General features: G+C 41.3%; 1 protein-coding gene across 11 annotated transcripts in view; it reads right to left on the minus strand.

The window, feature by feature from the left end:
* Positions 1–26,017, minus strand: part of LOC307038652 (unconventional myosin-IXAa-like) — a 162,696-nt gene that overhangs the window by 103,427 nt on the left and 33,252 nt on the right. For all 11 annotated transcript variants that reach the window (XM_079680221.1, XM_079680223.1, XM_079680226.1 and 8 more), the window contains exon 2: positions 19,841–20,810. In XM_079680221.1, the coding sequence (XP_079536347.1) occupies positions 19,841–20,743 (903 nt within the window). In that variant the 5' untranslated portion in view covers positions 20,744–20,810. The remainder of the gene's footprint in view (positions 1–19,840; positions 20,811–26,017) is intronic.

Here is a 26,017-nt window from a genome sequence, read left to right on the forward strand (position 1 = left end):
CAACGGGCCACTGGAGCACTCACCGCATGTAATCCCAAAAACCAACACACATATAGTACACCCTCACAAAAACAAACACACACACTAAAAAAAAAAGCTTTCCTCACAACGGTTCATTTAAAGTGAGTGCACGTTCACCATAAAAACAACAGCCACGCCACAGGATTATCCAAAGTGCTGCTCACAAACAGCCGCCTCATGATGGTGCAGAGATAGCAGCGAGGCATCCATGTTTATCTCAACCCAGTAAACAAGCGTGCATGTGATAAGAGGGAAGTCGAAGAGCATGTTAAACAGGCATGAGATTAAATGTGCTGTCACGTAATTGATTAAACACAAACGTGACATTACATGACGTGTCACTTGTTAGACGCTTTTATCCAAAGCTTACATACTCAATACTGTGGGCAATCCCCACAGGAGCAATTTGGGTTGAAGTGTCTCAGGGACACAACGACATGCTGACTGCAGTGGGGTTTGAACCTGTACACCGAACACCAAACGCACAACCAACTGCACCACACATATTTTGTGCTTAAAGTTACTCCTACTTTTGAAGAAGTCTATAGGCGCGTTCACACCAAGTACTTTTCCCAAAAAGGTTCCTGAGAACTCTTTAGTTCTCATGAACTAAGTACAGATCGCGTTCACACTGGATATTAGTTCCTGGGGGTGGATTAGGCAAATGAAGCCGCTGACGTCACTTCTTCTTCTTCTGCTTTGGGTTTACTGGCAGGCCGCAAACAACTTCACGGCGTATACTGCCACCCAAAATCCCCGGCCGGAAGTCCCCGGAGTTAGGGACTGGCTTCAGTAGAAGCTGCTGGGACTCCCAGCAGCTTCTACTGAAGCCTTCCGAGTACACGGCCAGAACGCCGACAGCTCCCATGTTTTATTTTGTGTTGTCATTTGTTAGTCTCTGCGTTTCTGCGCTGGGCTAATGCTAATAATGCTAATAATGCAATGCGAGGATAGTAAAATGGCGGCTTCACAAACGTTTTTGGGAGTTTGACGGGGCGTGGTTTCCATTCCACCCAGCCAATCAGACACAGGAACCTTTTTCTGCCACGAAAGTCCCTGCTCTCTAGCAGGGACTGAAAAGGGGGTAAAAAAGGTTCTCTAGAACTAATTTAGTTCCTGGGACTTTTTGGTGTGAACGCAACTAAATCGTAGTTCTCAGGAACCTTTGTGGGTAAAGTACTTGGTGTGAACGCGCCTTATGCATAAAGAGCATATTAACATCAAACTCCAACGCCTGTGAGCACACGGACTGAATCAATATTCAATTGTTTATATACTTAATATTAGCACGATATCTCTTGAACTCGATGTCACGTGGATTCATCCAAAAATAGGTCTAAAGTTGTATTCCACTTTCCTTACTCGACCTCCTCAAATCAGATGTACACTCGAATAAAAAGACATAAGAAATTAAAAGACTCAGCAGGAAAATATAGAAGATACGGGGCTGAATTGCAGTTTTGAAATGAATGCATCTTTCTACTAATTTATCAAATTAATCAAAAATGTTAGCAGCATTTTAATGTTAAAAAAATATATAGTGATGCTCATCTGAAGGCTCGCCCGACAAATATAAAATGTACGTAACGATAAGAAAATGTTTCTGATTTATACAAAATTAAACAGCTTTTATTTATGTATTACTTTTGACAGATAACACAACGACAAAATCACATTTTCTTGTCAAAAATATGAAATGTGTTAATTAAGTTAATCGTTAATAGCCATGTATCATCGTTTCTGTTTGGTTCAAATCAACGTCTTGTCTTCATGTAAAGTAAAGACTGTTAATAATAAAAGCAGTGACTAAATATACTTAAGTTTGACACAATTTGTCACATTTTAAAATAGTTATCGTGAAGAGAGTATGTCCACCTCATCAATCAGTATTCCCTCTCATGTGGAGTTTCTCCATCAGCAGAATCTCCTCCGTTTCAGATTACTCAGAACGACCACCAAGCACATTTCTGCTCGCTCTGCTCAGAGAGTGATGAGGGGTGACTTTAAAGTGACACTCCTCTGTCGTCCTGCTTGACCTCTGACCTCTGAGTGCCTCGGTTGTTAAGATGGAGCCGGGTTTGTTTAGCGTGTGCTGTGAGGAAGCGGTAAATGCTGCAGATCTGGACTATTAAACACCTTAAAAGGGTCTTTACGGAAATGGAGCTCCAAGGACACTCAGACACGCTTTCATACCATTTGTTTACAAGCTGCTGAGGGGGGGGCGAGTGGATATGGGGGGGGGATAGCTTTGCCCCCTGGAGGAAGTGTTTCTCCTGCACTGCTTTTAGGAGAGAAACTGTCTGCATTACCGGCCTCCTCTCGGTTTCACTGAACCCCGAAACTGGGGCACTTGGGAGTATCACACGCTTGAAAATGACTCTCTCGCTCTGTATTATTTAGGCATGGATTTCATCCTCCTTCTCTCATCTCCTTCCTTCACTCTCCTCTCCCTCTGTTATCCTCCCCCCCCGTCCCTTTTATCTCCCTCCTCCCCCTCCCCATGTGATGTAGGGGTGGGTGGGATGGAGAGAAGATGAAGGCAGCTTTCATCTTCTCTCTGCAGGGCTGGTGAATCGAGGGGGGGGGGGGGGGCAGACACAACGAGAGGCTGCAGTGATACAGCACATCGGCACTGTGGCACCACTGACATATGGTATATAGTTAGAACCATCAGGTGTTACATTTGACTCAGTGTGGTGTGGCAGAGACACGACTAGGGTCCATTTGACAGAAATCAGGTCACATGTGAATCTACTTATTTATATAACTAGTTATCACCGCAATAAACCGTATTTCATTTAGTCTTAATGTACATTATTTTATTTCATATTCTGTTCTTGTACATCTCATATTCTATTTACATGTATAAAGACTTCTTGTACCATTTGTTTTGTATTTTTTTTATATATGTTGCATTGTTGGAGGAGCTCAGGTCAGAAGAATTGCATTGCCATTAATACTTCTTAAGTGCAATCTTTTGAATCTTGAATGCATAGCAACTCAATTTTAACATAAACTCTGTGCTTCTTCCTGCTTTAATGTTGACTATCTATGAGATATGTAAAGGGAAAGCAATCATTAGGAACAAATGAACATTTTGTTTCATAAATATCCTGGACCAAATCATTGGAATTCACGATATTATCCTGAAAATCAGTGAAATATGTGAAACTCTAAAAACCTACTGAGACCTTTTTACCTTACAGTGATCGTGGCACAGATTGAGCACATGTGTTTTGAAGTTGTTGTCCTTTAAAGAGAACATCAAACAATATGAAATAAGATCATTTTAAATCTGCATAGGGTAATAGATATATACAATTTCAATAGCAACACTTTCTGAGTCGTTCTTCATGGTAATTCCTTCTTTCTTTTTGTTATCTGGCTTTTTTTTCACTTCCATACGATGAAATTAAGCTAGACAGCTTTGTAAGCCACTAATGGAAATGTACCCTGATCAGTTTATTGTTTGTTTTGACATCTTTATTTGCAACAAAATTCAAATCCCATGTCATCCCATTCCTACTGTATGTATGTGTAATATAGACGTATACAATACCGACAGTGGCTTTTATTGTATCATCCACAGGGGAAGAGGAACTTGTGGTAAATCAATATAATAAGAAAGACAAGAGATGCTAAGCTAGGATCTATAGTATCAGGACTTTAGGGTTTAGTAAGCAAGTGGAAACATGAAAGGAACATTTTAAATAATCAATTTGTGGCAGGAAAGAGCAGCGATAAGAAGAGACTGTGCAGATCATACAAATGCAACAGTGACGTACAGTCCCTCAGACACAAACAGGTGTGTTTACCATAAAACGACAAACCGAAGCATCAGCTGTCTGGAAACAAGTTTAAACTTCCACCGGCCACTCCCTGTCTTTTCTTTCCCCCACTCCCACTATCTCTATGGCACATCTGCACCATTCATCCCCTCACTCATTTACCCACAACACCCTGCTTTGCTCTCAGTGTTTGGACCGACTGTACTTCATTTGGTTACTGGTTCGGGGGTTTGCAATTGACTTGTTGAAACCTGATCCGCGAGGCTTTACGTTCATGGGTAGAGATTTGTTTTGTGAAAGTGTACACAGACGGGGATTAGGACTTCTGTCGTTAGTGATCCTGAAACACAAAGCTGCTCACAAACAAAGACAAAAGCAGTGTGGGCTGCACACAGAGCTCTGAAGATGACCTCATGCCAATCTCAAAACATGACTGCTACTCAACTTGAACCACAGTCAAACCGTATACCTTACCCTATATGCTCAATTTGAGCTTTCACTTTAGGCGCGTTCACACCAAGTACTTTTCCCACAAAGGTTCCTGAGAACTCTTTAGTTCTCATGAACTAAGTAAAGATCGCGTTCACACCGAATATAAGTTCCTGGGGGTGGATTAGGCAAATGAAGCCGCTGACGTCACTTCTTCTTCTTCTGCTTTGGATTTACTGGCAGGCCGCAAACAACTTCACGGCGTATACTGCCGCCCAAAATCCCCGGCTGGAAGTCCCCAGAGTTGGGGACTGGCTTCAGTAGAAGCTGCTGGGACTCCCAGCAGCTTCTACTGAAGCCTTCAGAGTAAACGGCCAGAACGCTGACACCTCCTCATCTCCACCGCTCCCATGTTTTATTTTGAGTTGTCATAAGTTAGTCTCTCTGCATTTCTGCGCTGGGCTAATGCTAATGCTAATAATGCAATGCGAGGATAATAAAATGGCGGCTTCACAAAAGTTTTGGGGAGTTTGACGGGGCGTGGTTTGCATTCCGCCCAGCCAATCAGACACAGGAACCTTTTTCTCCCACGAAAGTCCCAGCTCTCTAGCAGGGACGGAAAAGGGGGTAAAAAAGGTTCTCTAGAACTAATTTAGTTCCTGGGACTGTTTGGTGTGAACGCAACTAAATCGTAGTTCTCAGGAACCTTTGTGGGAAAAGTACTTGGTGTGAACGCGCCTATTGTATTTTCTGCTTCTACTATTACATGCGTTAATGTTCAAAAAGTGCATACAGTTAAACTCAAACACACTTTTTTATGAACACAGGTTCACCAGTTATTCTTTTTACAAATGAATCAAAGAAAGTGAAAATCATAAAGCAAATTCAAGCAGTAGGCGTATATATTCACACTTATAGTTTGTGCGTACAGAACACCACAGTTTACAAAGAAGAAATAAAATCTGATCCTTTTACTACAAACATAATATGCTATTTGTGTAGTTAATTGTAATCCTGCTAGCAATCCCCAATTATTTTAAAAAGGTTACAGCAATCTGATTACATATTTTTGATGTATCTTTAAGGGAATACAGTTGTCTTTTTGTGTATCCTGGCAACATAATCTGTTTGTTTTTTTATACTTTTATTGTCATTACACAGTAGGCCTACTTACTATGTAACAAAATGGTTTCTCTGCATTTGACCCATCCTAGTGTTACACCCCAATCGTGATTATTTGATTGCAGTTATCTCACTGTTGCAGCTTTTTTTTTCTGTTTTCATTGAAACTACTTTCTGCTGATGAGATAGTCTTTATGGAATCTTACAGGGACGCTTCTTCTGGAAAGAGATGTCCTTTTGTTGTTCGGACGATCAGCAAATGGCTGTTGGCTCTAGTAATATATTCAGTGTACAGAAAACAAGATATTCATCTCAGTTCTGATTCATCTCAGCAGACCATGTATCCATTGTATAACATTGATCGTGAAACTGTGCGCCATCAGAGCACTTTCCTGAGTGAAAGCCTGACTATTACATGAATCTGATGCGGTTTAATGTCCCTACTTGTCCTTATTTTCCAAAATCTGCTACCAATAATGTTGAAGACATGAGACTAAAAGTGAAGACAGAAGTGATTTGTGCACAGCTTCGTGCTGTAATTGTGTTTCCAAAATGTTATTTACAGTTTGGTTTTAAACTCCCACACGAGATGCTCACCATTTTGGAAAATGTTTTCTTTTATATCATTTCTGGAAATCTCTCTCTCCTGATGTTTGGTCCACCGAATGCTGCTGCCATGCTCCGAGGCTACCAATTAGTCTGAGGCAAATGTCGCCCAGAAACTCACAAACAAAAGCGGGATTTGTTTTCTTTAAAAACTTAAAATAACTCCTCAAAAGGGTGGATCACCACCGCAGAATACAGAGAGCAAAGGTAATGAGAAACATGCTGTGTGTGTGTGTGTGTGTGTGTGTGTGTGTGTGTGTGTGTGTGTGTGTGTGTGTGTGTGTGTGTGTGTGTGTGTGTGTGAGACTCAAAGCAGAACAGATGTAAATTGAGAACTTTCTAGGAATGAAAATGAAATTAGAAACAAAAGAAGAAAAAGGATACACAGATACTTATTACACAAATGATAACAGACGACCCTTTCTGCTCTGATAGATGACGCTTGATTGGATTTGGATTTGATTGATGACAGTCTAGTTAACAGGTTTAAATAGACGACATCACTAACACAGATCTAGTTTGCTCAATTGCTCCCATTATACCAGATGGCCTCGTGTCCAACGACGACTCCTAATGTCTGTAATCTCATCTGGGTCTGATCGCTGCGACACCACGTAAGCATGCTCAGATCGAATCAGGCCCATTTGGACTATCAATTTCCTGTAGTGAGCCTTTCACTAAGTCTGGAGGGTGGAATCGCACCGAGTCAGCGAGAAAAGTGACATGAAGAAGAAGAAGAGATGAATTTGTCTACTGTCTACATATTTGACTATATCCAGGATCTAATTCCCATTCAAGCCGGAAAATCCATCTCGTCATGCTTTTATTTTACTAAGGGGTACAAAATATTTAATGAAAAATAAATAGAAACTCAAATTATTGACAATGACAGTTTGTTGACACGTCCAATATCTTCAGGCTCGGCTAAACATTGGACCAACTGAGGTTTTAAAGGCTACAGCTTGACTTCATCACCTTTGGAAGCTATTACACAACTGAGGAATACAACATCAAGGAAATGAACGCAAAAAGGTTATCTAAACGAAACCCAAGCAGTTAATTAACAATATGCAATCATGCAGGTCATAAAAAACAAAAAAAGTTACACATACATAAAATCTACATGTTTGACTATATCCATGATGTAATTCCCATTCAAGACAGAAAATCCATCTTGTCATGCTTTTATTTTACTAAAGAGTAAAACATATTCAATGAACGAATGCATTCCAGGAAGGCCAGGAAAAGGCTGTGACCTTTTTACCTGTGCTGGACTATGGTGATTTGATCTATATGATGGAAAACTTAGATGCCGCCTATCACAGTGCTCTGAGATTTGTTACTAACTGTAAAGCACTTACTCATCACTGTACCCTGTATGCCAGGGCAGGTCTGCCTTCACTAACTGTACGGAGGCTCAGTCATTGGTATGTTCATCTACAAAGCCGTGTTGGGTAAAGTACCTTCTTAGATCTGCTCTCTGATCTCTCGACCAATTGAAAGTACTTATTGCCTGAGATCTCATCATGTGGTTTTATTAAATGTGCCAAGTGCTAGGACTGTCTTAGGGAAGAAAGTTTTTAGTTGTGCAGCTCCACTAACTTGGAACAGTCTGCAAACATGTTTAAAACTGAGCACTTTGGTTCCCATGCATCATTTTAAAACTTGTCTGGTTTGATACTCATGGTACCTGTCACTGTGAATAGAGTTTGTAAACTGTACATTATGTTGTATGTCATCCTTATTGTTGTTCTGTTGTTTTTATGTTACATGTGTAACTAATGTCCTGCAGGTCACCCTTGAAAAAGAGATATTTTGATCTCAAGGGGCTTTCACCTGGTTAAATAAAGGCTACAAACAAACAAACAATTCCTACCTGAGAGCATCATGTAAACCTTTTTCAATCACTTCTAAAGACGCTGCATAAATCCAGCTGTCAATCATGGTGGATTTACACAGGGATGAAACGCTGTCACTGCCTCGTTTCACAAAGCAAGCAGCGGCAAAGCGGGCTTCAGACAAGGGCAGCATGTGATGCAAGTAAGATTAAAGTACCAAAAGGCTTATATTTATAAATCATAAATCTAGGTTTATGTCAATTTTGTTACCGTTTTCAGATGAGCTTGTATTTAAAAATAGGTTCATTGAAGAATGTGTGACTTTTGCTTTAAGAAATCTATGTTGCATTTTCTAACTGAAGCAACCCTGGTTTTAAAAAATCTGATTCCTTTCACACACAAAATAAAAAAACGTTACAGTCTTGCATGATTTATTGAAGAGGCCCTGTTACGCTCGTTGGTGTTTTCCCTGTGAGTGATATGGAGCTATTTTAGGGTCATACGTTTTGATCATTCAAAAAAATACAATTTATTTGAAAGTTCAAGTTTTTATCCTGAACTTTGAGAAATACAATGATGTATTCAAACCAAAAATAAGTATTTTAAATCATTTTTCAGGTTGAATATTATTTTTGATTCAGTTCAGCAATTCTTTTAAATAAAATATTTCACTTTTATACATATTTTGATATTTGAATCCTGTTTTCTTTCAGTTGCAGATTTTACATTTTCAAATTCAAAACAATTATTTTTTCAGTTTGAAATCTTGTTTTTTCAGGTTTCACATTTCTTTTCACTTTCAGATCTTCTTTTTTTCCCCAGTGAGTTATATACAGTATGTCTTTGTGCGTGTAAATGGGCTGCAAAGGCTTACATCCCTGCGTTCCCTCCAGAGGGAGTTTCTCTCCAACACACGGTTTGTTTTATTCACTTTTCTTTACAACCTTAATGCAAATCAGTAAATAAGGAAATACTGCGCTTAAGGCTCGAAGCCAATATTTCTACATGAGATAGAGATAACAAAATCAAATTGCATGAAGAAACATTAAGCAGATGGACCTCAAATCGGCAACAGACAAGTTAGTAAGTTAAAACTGAACAAATAATTTCCCCGGGCTGCAGAGCAGAGCATCGAGTGCAGAAAACTTGGCGGCTGATATCACGCTGAACCTCTCTCAGGTCAACAGAACGACCACAGAGTGTTCGAGTACACAGTGTACAGCTGTCTGCGGGACAAACGCACGGGGCTGAGCTTCCTGAGAGAGGAGAAGAGGGAATGCTCCTGAGAAAGACAGCATGAGAAGGAGATGGGGATAATCCAGAGAACAGATGTTTGGGAGCGCATCGCAGAGCGGCCACTGCCCAGAGGAGACGGATTATAGGGATGGAAGTGCTAACAGGAACATAGAGGGCCTGAGGAGGGCTACGGATTAGCAACGATGGCTAGCCAACGCAAGGCTTTCTGAGGTGAAGGCTATTGTTAAACCACATGTAATGAGAGCGTGACTCAATCTGCTGCTTGAGAGAAGATGGGATTTAAAGTAGAAATGGACAGAATTAGTCTGCAGTGGACGTACTGTAGAATGCAACGTACATTTTACATGTATATTCAATTTAATATTGAAAAATAAATGTCTTGCACAATAATATCCTGCATTGTATTTGCTACTGGACATTTGCATTTCCACATGTATATTTTCCACATGTAGATATATATATTTTTTACTTTTTAATGCTTTTTTAGAAATATTTTGGACTATTTATTTCTAGTATCATAATTTCTCTTAATTGCCTTGTTTTTTATGCTGCTGCAACGCAAAAAAGTTCCCAAATAGGGATCAATAAAGTACTTATCCATCCATCTATCTACCTATCTATCTATCTACAATATAAACACCTTTTTTGGGCAATTGAATTGTGCGATAATCCCTTTTATGTGGAAAACATACATTCTTTATAAATGTCCCAGCATTTTTTATACATTTTTTATAATTTCTCAACACCATAATATGTTAATATGTCACTTAGTTAAAAAAATTGCTGCTACTCATTTCTTTAGCCATGGTTGTGTACTTATTTGGTCTTTATTTCTTATTCTATTACTAATGCGTGCTTTCCTTCTCTCTATATTTAATAAGTCAGCTTCGTCTTGATTATTGCATGCCTTTTTATCTGCTATGACACTGTAGTGTACATCTCCCCGATGAGAGACTCTGATCATTCAGATTAAAAGTATGATTTGTTACCCATGAAAAGGGCTTTATGATCAACCTGAGAGTATCGTCGTCCGTCCTACAACCAACTTCTGCAAAAGATGAATGAAAGCTGATGTGAGAAATCTCTGACACACACACACACACACACACACACACACACACACACACACACACACACACACACACACACACACACACACACACACACACACACACACACACACACACACACACACACACACACACACACACACACACACACACACACACACACACACACACACACACACACACACACACACACACACACACACACACACACACACACACACACACACACACACACACACACACACACACACACACACACACACACACAATTGGCTCCACCACCATACAGACATGCCTTTAGTGAAAGTGCTTTGCCAGCTCCCGTTGGTCTGTCAGGTTCAGAGGGTTCACACAGAGCAGCTGTGGTGCAGTCACTGTACAGTAAGGGTGTCTATATGTACAGCAACAAGGGATTTCACCGCCAAAGTAGGGCTGTAACAATTAATTGACTAATCGATTAGTCAATCAACGGAAAAAGAAACAACAACTGTTTTAATAAGCGATTAATCAAGTATATTTTCATCGAAATGATGTTCCCAACTCTCAAAAATGTAGATAACCTGCTTTTCTCTGTCATATATCAAATAAGATTAATATCTTTAGGGTTTGGACTGACAAAACAAGACAATTTAACACATCACATTTGACTTTTAAGAACTACAATGGACATTTTTGGAACAAACGATACATCAATTTATCAAGAAAAACAATGAGTAGATCAACCAATAGTGAAAATAATTGCTCGATGCAGCCCTACTTTAAATAAGTATGCATTTCCAATCCAAGGGTCTGTGGTGCTGGTCAGCTTCTCAAGACCCTGACATACTTTACCATATACAGACCTTTGAACACACACTCTTAAAACTACAGGGCCGAGGCACTACCTGGAGCCATCGATCAGCCGTAAGAGACAGGCCTGTCCCTGAGGGGCTGGAGAGGGGGGGGGGGGGGCATCTGGACGGGAACCATCTGGTAAAGGGGGGGGGGTCCTAATGCAGCAGGCAGGTCTGCTGGCCACACCACCAGAACAAAGATGCGCTGTAATCTGGCCCCGTGGCCCCCAGGAGCCCTCAGTCTGATCCCAGAAACAGCACCACACAGCTGGGGTCGCTCTCAGAGATTCAGACGGACTTCAGGAGGATTTGAGGGAAGGATGTACGCCTGTCCTGCACGAATCTGATTTATCTAGTCATGTCTGAAGCAGGAAGGAGCTGCCTTTACTGTACATATGAAAATGTAGATTAGATTAGAATCTTTAATGACCACACAGCCAGGTTGGTGGAATTCGTGTTCAGTGCAGATTATTACAGCTTGTTCCATACAATTCAACATACAATAAACACACAATCCAAAGTACAACACACAGCACAGGGCAAAGACATACATCATGACATACATAAAGTTCAAGGTGTGGTGGATTGTGATTGTTGGGGTTATATAGAGTCCATTTATTGTCCGTATTGCAAATTAATATACACTACAAAAAGGACTATGATTAAATAAAGTATTCACTATCAAAAGCACATCAATGAGCCAACAGGTTTATATGTTATTGTCATTAAAATGGTCACTAAATATTATATATATATCAAAAAGATGTATGACCTCCACCAAGTTGTGTGCAGCGTGATGTGTTTAAGGGAAGACTACGGGAAGCCTACAAGTCCAATTTTCATTAAACTTGCTACAGTGGAAGGGTGTGGCATTGGCCAGGGAAGGATCCATTAACTATTGGAGCGGATCCAAATCAAAAGGACGGATACACACATTATATTTCACTAATGGAAACCGTCTTGGCGGCGGTCTGCGGTCTCTGAGTGCCTTTCCAGTTGCAATTGAATCATTTTCAAGGAGATTTGGCATTCAAGATCTTCCCATCAATAATCAGAATAAAATCTGAAAAACACTGCAAGTCAGTTGTCAGTTCACGGATTTAAAAACATTAAACAAGAAGTAGAAAGTACTGTGCAGCCAACATGTCCATCAGCAGTTGTGGACATTGAATTGGACAAGACCATAAATAATTGACAGGACTCGTAAACCAAAGATTTGAAGCCATTTGAATAATGTCTGTTTCTCACGCAGAGCATGAGGTTTGTGGATATCTTTTCTGGATAAATCTCTTTATTTCTGATTTATGAGTCTTTGTGGAAGTTTGTCCAGCTTACATCAGACACAAGAATGAAGGAAATGGGGTCTCTTCTCCACAAATCGTCTTCCCCTGAAAATGTAGCAGTCCATCTTCATTGTAAATGGTCCAACATGATGTCAAGGAGCTTTATGTTTCAACCTCACAGACAGAATGAGGACGTCTGAGATGTTTGAGCTATAGAGGATTTATCCGGGACCTTAAAGGAAAATGCACTTGTTGATGTCTTTTATACATAAACATGTGTCCCCGGTGTGTCGGGGAACTCACGCAGCGTCAGAAAATAAAACCCTCTCTTTTCCTCCGTACCCAAATCTCTAAAAACGGGGCTACAACGGAGCTGATCCAGATTTGCTTCCGATATGACGTAATATCTGAAATGTGAAACCACGGCCCAATCAGAAACGTTGCTATCAGAAACAATGCCCGACTGCTTTGGACGTAATATGGTCGGTGTTTACATTAGCATCGCTAACACTCAGAGCTAACCTGTACTAGAGAGCATGTGTGTGAAGAAGCAGGAAATCAAAAGGAACTCACCTTGTGGTATAACCGGCAAGAGAGAAAGCCTTTGAGCTCCATACTGTTTCAGAAATCATCCTTGATAATCAATGATATGGCGTTTCATCACGGCAGTATTTAGTTTAGACAGTAGCTGCCGGGTCCCGCATGAGCTCAGCCCCCTCCTTTTTTATTTTATATCAATTTTTTTTTTTTTTTTAAAGCTTTATACCCAAGATCAGCACTTTTGAAACAGGAAGTGGAATGGAGGGATATGAGGCATGGCTAGAATGGGTGATCTGTTTGGTATTTTGAGCAAAACACTTCATAGACATGTTTTTTATATATATTTTATATATCTGAGACCTATGCTATTGCCTAAAAATAGCATGATAAATGAACCAGTTGGTGAAAATAAAATCCGAACGAGAAGTGTGTATAATATACAATAACTTCTTTACTCTTAGTCAGATTATCTGTCAGGGGCTGGAGTGTAATTATTAGATGAATCAGACACAACACAAACCTCCACCCATTGTCTTACAAAAAGGTGTTATTATCAGGTGACACCCACATACCCTGTCACTCAACTGTCTGCAATGACTGCATGGTTAGTAAATGTCTGACTTGATGTGTGATTTCGTTTCCAAAAATAAGCCACCTTAAAGACTACGAAGCATTAAAAGACAGACAAGAAAAGCAAGCATACAACATTAAAAGGAAAAAGCTGGTGATATTCTAACTGTATCTTTCTTTTCCATATTTCTGTTAACGTCGAAGGATCCCATGAAAAGACCAAATGCAAAAACATCCGTGTGTTTCCTTCATTATTTTCTAAATTGTTCTGACGTTAGATATACAGATATTTAGATATATAATATATTTAGAGTTTGAAAAGTATACACACATTTCTAAAACAGCTGGGAAATGTATTGTTGAGTAAATTGCACTTTTTCAGGGACTATTTTCAGCTGCGGATGAATACAGATTTAGTGCTTTAATGAGTATTTACTGTAAAAAGATAGTGTACGAAGGATAAGATCATATTAAGAGACAGTTTTAAAGATAATAAGGGAAAAACAGTTTGGCTCATTGTTGTGTTTTTAATAGTAAAAAATTGAGCTCTGTGAGAAAGTCAATTCTTGTTAGAAGGATCATTCTTTGTTGGACCAAACTGCAACATGTGTAGAATGTACCTTTTGAGTTCACATGAAACTCTCAGCACATGAATATGAAACATTTCCTGTAACTCTGATCTCTAATAATAATAACACAAAGATATATAATAGTCAAATATAACCCTTATATAGTGGTCTGAAACCCAATACGGCACGAGAAACAGCATCTCAGATCACCCGACCAGACAAAAACGACCACAGCAGCCAAGGCCTTCCCATCCGCCACCAGCTGTCTTCCCGTCAGCACCGACCTGCTGTACAGTCACATCTCTGCTGTCTGAACGCAGCTCACATTACACACAGGACTGCAGTTACAGGCCATCTGCGGTGCGTTATTAAAAGGCTTTTTCATGACATGAGATGATTCCTGCGGGCGATCAGAGCAAATAGAGAGCTGTTAGCTGACACCGCTGGCGTGATGTAACTCTGACCGTCATTGTTCGGCATGTAGCTGCACTGCTGCTGCGTGAGATGCGATCACACACTCACACACAACAGTGGTGCAGTGGCTACAAAAGGCTGCACTGTAGCCAAAAAGGTCACAAGACTGATCCCTGCAGCGGCCGACGTGTCCATCAAGAGCTGAGGGTCGTCCGTCGAGACAATACAGCTCACTGTGCTCAGTCACTGTGACTCAGCTCAATGCTGGAAGTGGTACATGGGAAAAGAAGTGTCTTTATAGCCACACACACACACACACACACACACACACACACACACACACACACACACACACACACACACACACACACACACACACACACACACACACACACACACACACACACACACACACACACACACACACACACACACACACACACACACACACACACACAAAATGTAAATTGAGATGGAATTCATGCAGAACCATCATACTTGATCAGGTCTGCATATTAACTTCTTGTAAAGGTATGAAGAAAACAATCTTTAAGTTTGCAAACTGAACCAGTCTTTCTAATTGATTTAGAGACCCTTGTTTGTGTATTGTATTAAATACGTGTTTCTACACACACACACACACACACAGTTCTTGAACGATGGGCAAAGTGTGGTGAAGGTAATTAGTGTCGCTGTCATAAGCTGGCAGATTGTGTGCATGTCAATGTGTGTACCTGTGGGTGTGGATGTTTGTGCAGTGCGGTTAAAAAGATCTTAAAAAACAAAATGCAACACAAGAAGGTTTGGGTATTATGGCTAAAATCAATATCAGGATATTAATATAGTAAGCAGAGCTGAAACAAACTATTGACAGAAAAACGTTTGGGAGGAGTGATAACCAGTAGCAATTTTAACAGAAAAAATACCAAAAATATCCCGGCTTCAGCTACTCAATTATAACAATTTGCTGGTCAGCTTTTTCTTATTTTAAAGTGTATTGGATATTTTTCTGATTTTGGTCTCCTCACTGGCGTAATAAAGCAATTTGACCTTGGATATATTCATATAAACAAATGGTAGCAAAACAAAAACAAAACTAATATTATCATTTCACGGTTTATTTGTCAATACTGAAAAATGTGTGATAAAAAGAACCAAATCCTACTACAAGTCAGATCATAAACATGAAGATAACCTCTGAAGTGTAAGTGTGCCAATGTCAGTGTGTTTGAAACGGCCCGTTACATGTTCTGCTTTGAGCTATTTTGGTGATTTATGATGTGTATATGATCCTATTTGCTCGAGTCTTTTGGTGTAGGAGTGAGAGTTCTCCACACTGGCTCACGAATGACTAAAATAGCTTTCACCTGCAATGCTGTTGACCTCTACTTCACTGTAACACCATGTGAAGTGCAGGACTGAGGATGAAGCCAACAAGAGAGGAGAGGTGGACAGATTCAGAGGTGCATACAGTATGAGCATGAAAAAGCCTTCACTGTTTAGGGGGATAAAAAATTGAAGACATTAATCCCCCTTTGGATTATGCCTCAAAGCACACTCTATGGTGCCAGCAGATTATCACGTTTACATTTTTCAATCAAATGTGGAAGACTTAATATGATTGTTTGTATAATATTTATAAAGAACAAGGTTTAAAACGTGATATTTCAACCTCCTGCAGGTTTCCCTCCTTCGTTCCATTCATAGTTGACAGTAAACGTTCAGTGAGTCCAAAGAGAAAGAGTTATCCGAGTCTACAGGCCCAACCAAAAGCATCCTGAGGAACGTTCTCATCTTTATTCCAGGCTTTTTTCACACTCAGTTAATTTAAAAGTCTGAACGTTTATTGCCTCTTTTAGGGACTATGATGCTTGTTGACACCTTTAGTCTATGTCCAAAACAAAAACAGGTGACACTAAATGTCTTTATTTCTTAACCACATGCTTGGTTTTCCCACAGTTCTCCTTTGGTTGTCTTAATTTTAAACTATTTTAAGCTATTCTTTTATAACAACATTCATGTGATTCACACCATATCACATGTTTTTGTGCGTACTAGTTTAGATGTGTCTATGAACTTCTTCTCAGCTATGAATTGTCAGTTGTGATTTCCAAGTCAGTATTCCCAGTTTATTCTGAATGAATAGTTTATTGTACAAAAATTACAGATTGATTGATTGATTGTTTCATTCAACAAGAGTCTGAAATATAAAATATTTAAAAAAAAAAGGTATTTATAATTCAATGATGTCGAATAGAGAAAATAAATAGAAATCAAGCATACCAATTGGTCGGACTATATAGAAAGTATCTGCAACAATATCAGAAAACCAACACATTTGTCAAAATTGACTGCTGTCATGCATTTGCAATCCATCCAATAAGGGCTTGCTGACCTCATATTTGCAGCACGACTCTGCCTCAGGCAAAGACTCAAACTCTCACAAAGCTTCGGAGCAGCAGCGGCAGCTTCTGACCGAGGCCAATGGTTCTGTAATCGGCATTACAACTTTGCGGAAACCAAAGAATTCGGCTGGTTCAACTCGGCAGCCTCGTTTCTTGGCTGGTGGTAAAAATGTTTACCCCAGAGAGCTACTTCTCAAAGGAACATGTCACAGCAGAACACAATGTCCCATAATGCCTCTGCATCCAGCTGTTGTTCATGGGATGCAAACAATGCATTAGTGTGGAGGCTTTGTTCAGCTATGGGAAGTGTTGGAAAAGTTACAGCACACAGGAGAACAGCTGATGTTATGTGTTGGTTAGTGTGTGAGCAGCTGCATGGTGGGAGTCACAAGTTCATGCAGTGTGATGTTGTCACTTTGGCGCGTGTTGTTACATATTTGTCTTATCAGATTGTCCTATTTGTAAAAGAAGCTCTTGTAAAAATACTTTGTTGTTAATGATTTATATATTGTAGATAACAGAATCCAATTACCCTCACTTCATGCAAAAAGTTAAACATACTCTTCATAGATAGTCAATAATTAATAATATAAACAAATATTGTTACAACTTGCTCTCAAACAGCTACTGGTGCAAAATTGTGGTTCAACAAAAGCTCTTTCTTGTTCAACTAACATTAAAAACATGTTGGTATTTCGGGTCCTTGAGGTATTTTCTGACACCACACTGTCACATGTTTCCTCTGTGGCAAATAATTAACAAGAGCATCACAACACCACTCCCTCTGCTTGTTTGTCTCTGTGACATTTCCACTGTGCACCTTGTTTCTCACATCGCGGTCAGACAGGTGACTGATGGGGAAGTGATTACATGGGACACATGCTCCCACACCAAACAGTATCTAGTTCCTCTGAGAGTTAATGTTCCTCTCTATCTGTGTTATTATCAAAACAGGCCTTTCAGTTCTCCCAGAGCTGTCGCCTCCGGCCCCTGAGCTCTGACAGGTACTCAGTCACCGGCGTCAAATCATCACCTGCGGAGAATTGCGACTGCGCCCGTGTGACGGCCAGGTTCATCCAAAGCTATGCGGGGGGAAATACCAATCATTTGCACAACATGTAATATATCCTTTGTTTGAAGAAGATTCTTAGGATGCACAGCATAGTATGAAGCAGACGTCACATGCAAAGCAGCTGTTCTGCAGGACATTTGAAATAAAATACAAGCCAGAGAACCATTCATTCTTTACGCAAAATAAGTGTAAACACAAAGCAGCTGCAGACACAAGTTTCTTCCCCCGGAAACAGCAAGGAGGTCATACTTGTCAACCCTCCCGATTTTCGCGGGAGACTCCCGATTTCATTGCCCTCTCCCGGTTTCCTCCCGAGGTCATATTTCTCCCGCATTTCTCCCGATTTCTGACAAAATCAGATTTACTCAGGACTGTTTCCACTCGGACTTTAATACAGCTACACCATTGTTGGGTTTCCATGGTAACACGTCTCTTTAGTAGCGTGCGCAACTGAAAGTCTGAGAGGGTGAAGCAGATAGTCACAGAAAACAGAACAAGAATCGACAACTACTCTACTCTCTGCTTACTCCTTTCCTGTAAAATACAGGTCCAGCCCACACATATGCTCCATCAAGGACGGTGCTACAGGCCGCAAGGCATTGCACTTACAACTACAATAAGCATGTTAATGTTAATCTAACAGCTCCGGCGATCCACTAGCACCCCCCCCCCCCTATTTTGCATTTTGAAATGCTCCCGATTTCTGAGGTCTCAAGGTTGGCAAGAATGAAGGAGGTTCAAAAGGTGATTCATGATTTCCAGATGACAGACCATATATCCAACTGACTCTGCATCTGCCTTGTTTCACTGTACATAGCTCCACGGACGCACATGGTGTCAACATGCACAGCTGCACTCTGACATCCCCATACGTCCTGACAGGAAGCTGCCACAAAACAACACGCCATTGGGAGCTCATTGAGTCATATTTAAAAGACTGAAGCGAGCATGTTGCCCTTGAAAAGACCTTCCTAAAACATGAAACTCCCAATGACAGTCCCAATGAAATGCCATAATCCATTATCCATTATTGATTTATAATCCAGGGACGGATTAGGCGATATTCCATCAGCAGTTTTTTTTCCTCCATTAATGCAGAGATTGGATCCACAGTTTCTGGGTCAAATAATATGTACAAGACTCATATGTGGTAAAGCCGGGGCTCTATATAGGTTTTCCCCGCACTCCAGTTTCAGAGGGACATTTTCTATAATCCATTTCATGCCTCGTCTCATGAGCTGACATTCCAACGCGAGAAATACCCTGCTGACTTTCATCTGGCTTTTGTCACTTCCTCTCTGGGGTGTCTAATTCTCAACATATGAATTGAATGCAGCTTGGATTGAGCCTGCTGTAGGACATTTTACACTGAACACAACCAAATATGGGGATCGATGAGAAACAAAGCACAATTATACAACACTATTGTCCCGATAGCTATAGCTTGACATGTCAAGAAATCCTTAAAAAGATATCTGAAAACCAAAGCTAGAACGTTGTCTTAGTCATTAGCAGTCATCAAACAATCTCTAGAGACTGAAGTTCTCTTTGTGCATTCCTATATGCCTTTTTGGGAGGGCAGGAACTATGTGCCATGAATTACATTTAGTCATGATCTCCTCTCCATCAACCCGCAGCTACAGTTCATACATAGGTTTGTCGGTTTTTGAAAAAGATCCAGCAGTAAAATGGCTATATGTCTCAGTTGAGGTGGTCCTAGAGTCAAACCATACAGTCAGGTACAATGCACTCAAAGCACAGCGACACTGGCTTATCAATCATCATCAGATATTGTTCCTATCTAAGATTTGAAAGCAAGTGTCATTCTGTATTACTTCCTGAGATATTGCTTATGTCATCTTAAAGCTTAAACTCCAGATCACGACCAAACTCAAACCATTTGTTCCTTTATCAGAAGCACATTTTGTGAAAATCTATTGGTGGTATTTTGAGTTATTTGGCTGACAAACCAACATGAGCATATCCTCTTCATTATTTTTCCAACACTGCAAGAGTTCCTTACCTCCAACACAGGCCCAGCCCCCAGGATGATCTGCTCCACCCCGCTGGCGAACCCCTTCTGGCTGAGGGCAGTCAGGTGATGGATGAGGAAGTTGGTGCTCTGGGTCTTCCCTGACCCACTCTCCCCAGAAATGACTATGCACTGGTTCTTCCGTCGCTGCAGCATAGCGTGATACGCCACGTCCGCCACAGCATAAATGTGAGGCTCCAGCTTCCCCAGTGTGTGGTTATCGTACAATTTGACATACTTAGGATTATAGATTGGCAGGAACTGAAAAGGGTTAATCACAATAAGAATACTCCCAATGTAAGTGTAGATCTTCTCCTGGCGGAAATGTGCACGGAGACTCTCCAAAATAGTGCGTTCTGTTAGCTCCGGGAGAGCGCAGAGGTCGGTCGGAGGGTCAGTCCCTGCAGGCTGGGGGAGGAAACCCCGCTCCACCATGCGGCGCCGCTCCTCAGTCAACCGCAGCCACAACTGCAGGCTGCCGCCATAATGGATAGACCCGTCCAAGTTCTTCTCCCTCAGGAGGAAGCGGTAGTCGTCTCCGCTGCAGAGGCCGCTGCGGTTCTCCAGGGCGCTGCGAGGCCAGAGCATCATCCTCTGCACGGGGCAGTCGGAGGGGTTCAGGATCCACTCCTCCCCGCCAAACTCCTTCACCTCAGCCAACACGTAGCATTTGGTGCGATCCAGGCGCAGCCGCTCGATGAGGCAGTCGATGGCCTCGGCAGCCGTGGTGTTCTTGCGGGCGCAGACGGGGCAGTAGATGGTTCCCTCGGCCAGGGCGCCCGGGTACACGCGCAGGCTGAACTCCTGGTCCTCCAGGCGCCGCCGCATGCTGCCAGTGGCGCTGGCCATGTTGGCGCTGCTAGCATAGCTGCAGCCGCCATCTTGTAAGCTCATGGCGGCGTAGCAGGTCCCATCAGCACAGCGCTCTCTGGGCCCCGAGGACTGACTCAGGACATTCCAACTGGAGGAGACAGAAGAGAGGACAAGATGTTAGACATGGTTGTAAAAAGTTCAAAGAAGAAATTTAATGGTTTCTTTCTGACATCACTTTATGACCTCGGGCATTTCCAGTACATTGAGTCACAACAGGGTCAGTAGAGTCATGGCGATTTCATCTGTCCCATGACACAGGGGGTCGTCTCAAAGGGCTTTCTGTTTTGGATCGTAAAGGGAACTACTATCAGAGACGCCACAAAAGAGGAGCATGAGACCAACTCAAAGAGAGAGACAAGAACTGATAGCTATTCAAAACAATGAGGAACAGTAGCTGCTTCATGAATTGAAAGGCTAACCGCCAGCTTATCAGAGCCGCATACCCTGAGTGTGTGTGTGTGTGTGTGTGTGTGTGTGTGTGTGTGTGTGTGTGTGTGTGTGTGTGTGTGTGTGTGTGTGTGTGTGTGTGTGTGTGTGTGTGTGTGTGTGTGTGTGTGTTCGTGTGATAATCCAAGGGCTCGAGCAGTGTGCCAAGATTAACAGCTGCCACCTTCCTCACAAAAGTGGCTGTAATGAGAGCACAATGGTTTAATTCACCACTTCCCCGTTGATAGTGAACACAGCACTCCATTCTCTTTCCACACACACACAAACACACTTAAATCAAGTTTCACAGACTACAAAGCCTCAAATGTGATACAAAAATGATACACTGTCAATTACTGTTAAATATGCAGCTGAGTATCTAACAGAGATATAAATAGCATGAATGTAATGTTTGTTTATCTCATATATTACGTTTTAAGACATTTCCCACATCTTTTACTTTACATAATATACAAATCGTGCCAAACCAGACTGAAATTCAATATAAGTAGTTTTTGCAGCATTGGGCTCCAAAAATAAATTGAATAAAGTAGGTATCATGTCCTTATTGAAAGTAGATATAATCAAATTCTTTAATTCAATTCTTAGTAATGGCTACAAGCAAATATGATCTGTATTTGTATAATAAATATAATACTGGTCTGATTTCGGAATTCAAGCATTTTTTCTATTCTACTGCATCATAACCAAATGCAGAAAAGTGTTGGTTTTGGTTTTCTGGACAGTCTCTAAGGAAATAGTAAAAGCCTTTACCGAACAATGAATGTGAATTACTAAAAGGTAGAATGCCAACAAAGATAGAAACAAGAACTCAATTTAAATGTCGGCCCAAACCGAGACCCCCGCAGTGACAGCTTCATTGTTCGCTGCACTTCCTCATCCCCTCACTCTCTAAAGGATTTTATTATTTTGCAGGTTTGCTATCTGGCTTCATCTCTCTCATGCTGTTTCAGTCTCATGCTGGATATTTACCATCAAAAACAGGCATCACATTTCAACATTCTGTTTAAAACTATTTTTCTTTTATCAGGTACCATAATGCAAGATAAGGCATTGAAAAAACACTTTACACTGAACTGAGGTTATTATTTTTGATGCGAGCATGTACCACTGTCCTTTTATGGTGTCTTAAAGGTGGGGTATGTAATTTATTTCAGAAATACTTGTTGTTATATTCCATGGAATGCTCTTAACATCCCGATAGCAATGAATACATGAAATGCTTTGACAATAAATACATTAAAATATATCATCTGTGGAAGCCGTAGCGCTGTAAAAAGCACGACCAATCATCTCAGCCGGCCCGGCTAAAATAACTGGATGGCCTACCTGCCTGTCAGCCTTCCATCTGTGCACAAACTTATCTCGTGCCCTCATTGGTCATGTGCACGTTTGTGTGTGTTGAAGGAGGTTCTCTGTAAGGAAGTCTGAAGGAAGGGGCAGATTTTTCCGGTTGTGTATTTTCAAATTCTAGCGCACTCGAGCTGGTTTCTCCATTCTTACCTACCCTATCTTTAATTTGATCCTGCTCATGTTTTAATCATCTCTGCCCTTTTTGCTGGATGACTTTTACATTTTCTTCACCGGCTCCTTCAGCTAAGTGCATGTGGTAGACCGATAGAGGAAGAGAGAGAAAGAATAGGATGAGAAAGCCCAGACAGACCTTCCTCTGCATTGATCCTGACCACCTACAGCAGTCTGCAGCAGTCCAGACAGAGAGAGAGAGAGAGGGAGGGAGGGAGGAAATAACCAGCTGGGCGTCTGTACGAAACAAAGAGGGGAACTCTGAGGGATGAAAGACCTAGCAGAGGCAGACAGACAGAGATGAGAGAGAGAGAGAGAGAGAGAGTACACAAGACTCAAAACAAGCGTCCCCCACGACTGATACATCCGCTCCCTGGGACGCTAATGAGATGTTCAAACAGGTAACAGGTCAGAGTTTAACTGTATTATGCAGAAATGTATAGTCGTGCTCGTAGACTGCAGATCAGTAGAATATACTGAAATTAAAAAATGTAATTTGAAATGTACAACTGCTTCTGAGCTATGCTGCAAGAAAAAGATTGACGTACATCTAGATTTTCTGTTGACTCCACTAAAACCTTCAATTTATTTTCTTGCTGCTCTTTCAGTAGCCAAACAACAAGATTATGCATCACAGCCAACATTGGAAAGAGATGGAACTGAAACAACCTGCCACAGTTTACCCCAGTCTACAAAAGTAATGGTAGAAAGAAAGTTAATTACAACTCATCAGGAACTGAAGGCGCACTACAGAGTTGTCATGTGAACCAACACAATTTAAGTGTGCTTCCTGTTTTTCCATTCATAGAAAACAGCTCTATAGTGTAACTGAGATTAGCCTCAAATTAGCCTCCGGTATTATGCTAGCTTGGTTAGCACTACTGAAAGCACTCATTTTCCTGTTTACCTATAATGGGACACCCGCCAGACAATAACAGGTTTAATATTACAAAAATAAAGTCAAACATCCATTCAAGTGTTTCCCCCTACATCCATTTGTCAGTGTCTGTGGTTGGTTATGACAGATCGGTGATTCCCTAATTTTTCTCTGTGAAGTTAACTGGAGGTGATGTAATGTAGCCTCAGTGTTTTCTATGAGGTGAGTAGCCTACTGCTTTGGACTTGAAATAAATGCTTGGTCAGTAATAATAATAATAATAATAATAGATTTAATTTGTTGGCGCTAAGAGTAGCCACTCTTGGGTTACTTGTGTGCTCTGATTAAGTTGGTAGGAAGTTAATCGTTGTTTTAAGGAGAAAAGAACGCCTCAACAGACATCATAAGGCAGTCTACCCAGGACACAAACACACTGCAGTCCCTGCTTGTATCCTAGCCAGCTCTCTGATTGGTTCATCTTCATCAGTTCTCTTCCTGAGCTGTCAGTCCAACTCAGTGAGCCTTTAAGCTAAGAGCTAGTGACTTATGACTGTGGACTTCATGTCTTTGAGTCATCGCTAAAACGTTTGCCGCTAGGGAAAAAGACAGGCTGCTTTCACAATGAGAACAGATGACAGATACAGTAGAGGAAAGAGTGTGTGGGTTTCAGTATGCGAGAACCAACTGTCTACATTTCTTCATATTGGACCAGACCAAAAATGATATACCGTGTGTTACTCAGGGTATAAAATTGAATAACTACTAGAAAAACAAAAGTATTCACAGTGGATCTAGGCTAATTTCCCTGATGACTAAGCTTGGGTCAACAATGTTATTTTAAATGTTAAATGTTGGCTCTGAACCAGTGGGAAACTGTGCAACAAAACATGGGAAATCCAACACGAAACAACATGGATAAATCCCCCTTTTCTTGCCTTTTTTTCTTACACTGATTGATAAAGATCAGCACATTTTCTAAATAGCTGGAGTTTCTGTTCTCCAGGAAAACATTTAATTTAGACAAGAGCCGCATTCACACCGCAGTACTTTTCCCACTTTAGTTCCGAAAGGTTGCGTTCAAACCAAAAAGAGCCGGAACTAAAACGAGTTCATCAGAACCTTTTTACCCCCTTTTCCGTCCCTGCTAGAGAGCAGGTACTTTCGTGGGGGAAAAAGGTTCCTACTGTATGTCTGATTGGCTGGGCGGATTGCAAACCACGCCCCGTAGAACTCCCGAAAAGTTTTGTGAAGCCGCCATTTTATTATCCTCGCCTTAGCATTAGCATTAGCCCAGCTCACAAACGCAGAGAGACTAACTTATGGCAACACAAAAGAAAACATGGGAGCTGTGGAGATGAGGAGGTGTCGGCGTTCAGGCGATTTACTCGGAAGGCTTCAGTAGAAGCTGCTGGGAGTCCCAGCAGCTTCTACTGAAGCCAGTCCCCAACTCCGGGGACTTCCGGCCGGGGACTTCGGGTGGCAGTATACGCCATGAAGTTGTTTGCGGCCTGCCAGTAAACCCAAAGCAGAAGAAGAAGAAGTGACGTCAGCGGCTTCATTTGCCTAATCCATCCCCAGGGACTTATTCCGGTGTGAACACGATCTGTACTTAGGTGTGAAGAACTAAAGAGTTCTCATGAACTAAGTTCTCATGAACCTTTGTGGGAAAAGTACTGCGGTGTGAAAGCGCCTAAGGTAATTGGGTTTGTATATTTCGCGCAGAAACAAAAAGTGATTTTGTTGTAATTAACAGTATCAACATAAAATCCAAAAGAGAATGACTTTACAGTAAGTCACTCGGATACACCAATTATCTCTCGGAAATGCCATTCACAAACCCCACAGATGAGACCAAAACAAAAGGATATTGCGGCTTACCAGTTAAAAGGATGGACAGGAAATCTAAATCCCCACTTCTGGTAATGACGTTTTTTCTCCGAAAAGCAAATACTGTATATCCCTGCCTCGAAAGCTATAATCCCTGAGTGAACCTCCAGCAGTGGACTGTCTGCTGAGACTTCAGGAGTATCTGCAAGGATCAGGGGTGGGGACTGATTGATGCTCTTTGAAGGGTCAAAGGTCAGAGCAAGGAGCAAGGTTACATACCAGCTGAGTCTCTGACAAATAACATAGTGGAGTTACGAAGCTGGAATGAAAAAAGAAAGTTTCCTGGCATTTCCTTTAACAGCTGGCTGCGGTGAGGTCATTCAGGCAGGAACTGGACGGCTATTCGACACGAAGCACAATGGACAGACGTGACCTTAATACTGTATGTTCAGCATTTACAGCGACAGGGTTCTGATGATGATGGATGGTAGGTGGATAGTGATATAAGTCAGGCAAAGCAAGAAGGGAGGAGACGACACGGGATGAGAAGAAAGGGAATGAAAAGAGGCGGTGAAGTGGAGGAGTCTGTTACGTCTTGTTTTGACACGGTCCAATGTGAA

Source organism: Notothenia rossii (genome assembly GCF_949606895.1).
Source record: "Notothenia rossii genome assembly, chromosome: 5".
Taxonomy (NCBI): Eukaryota; Metazoa; Chordata; class Actinopteri; order Perciformes; family Nototheniidae; genus Notothenia; species Notothenia rossii.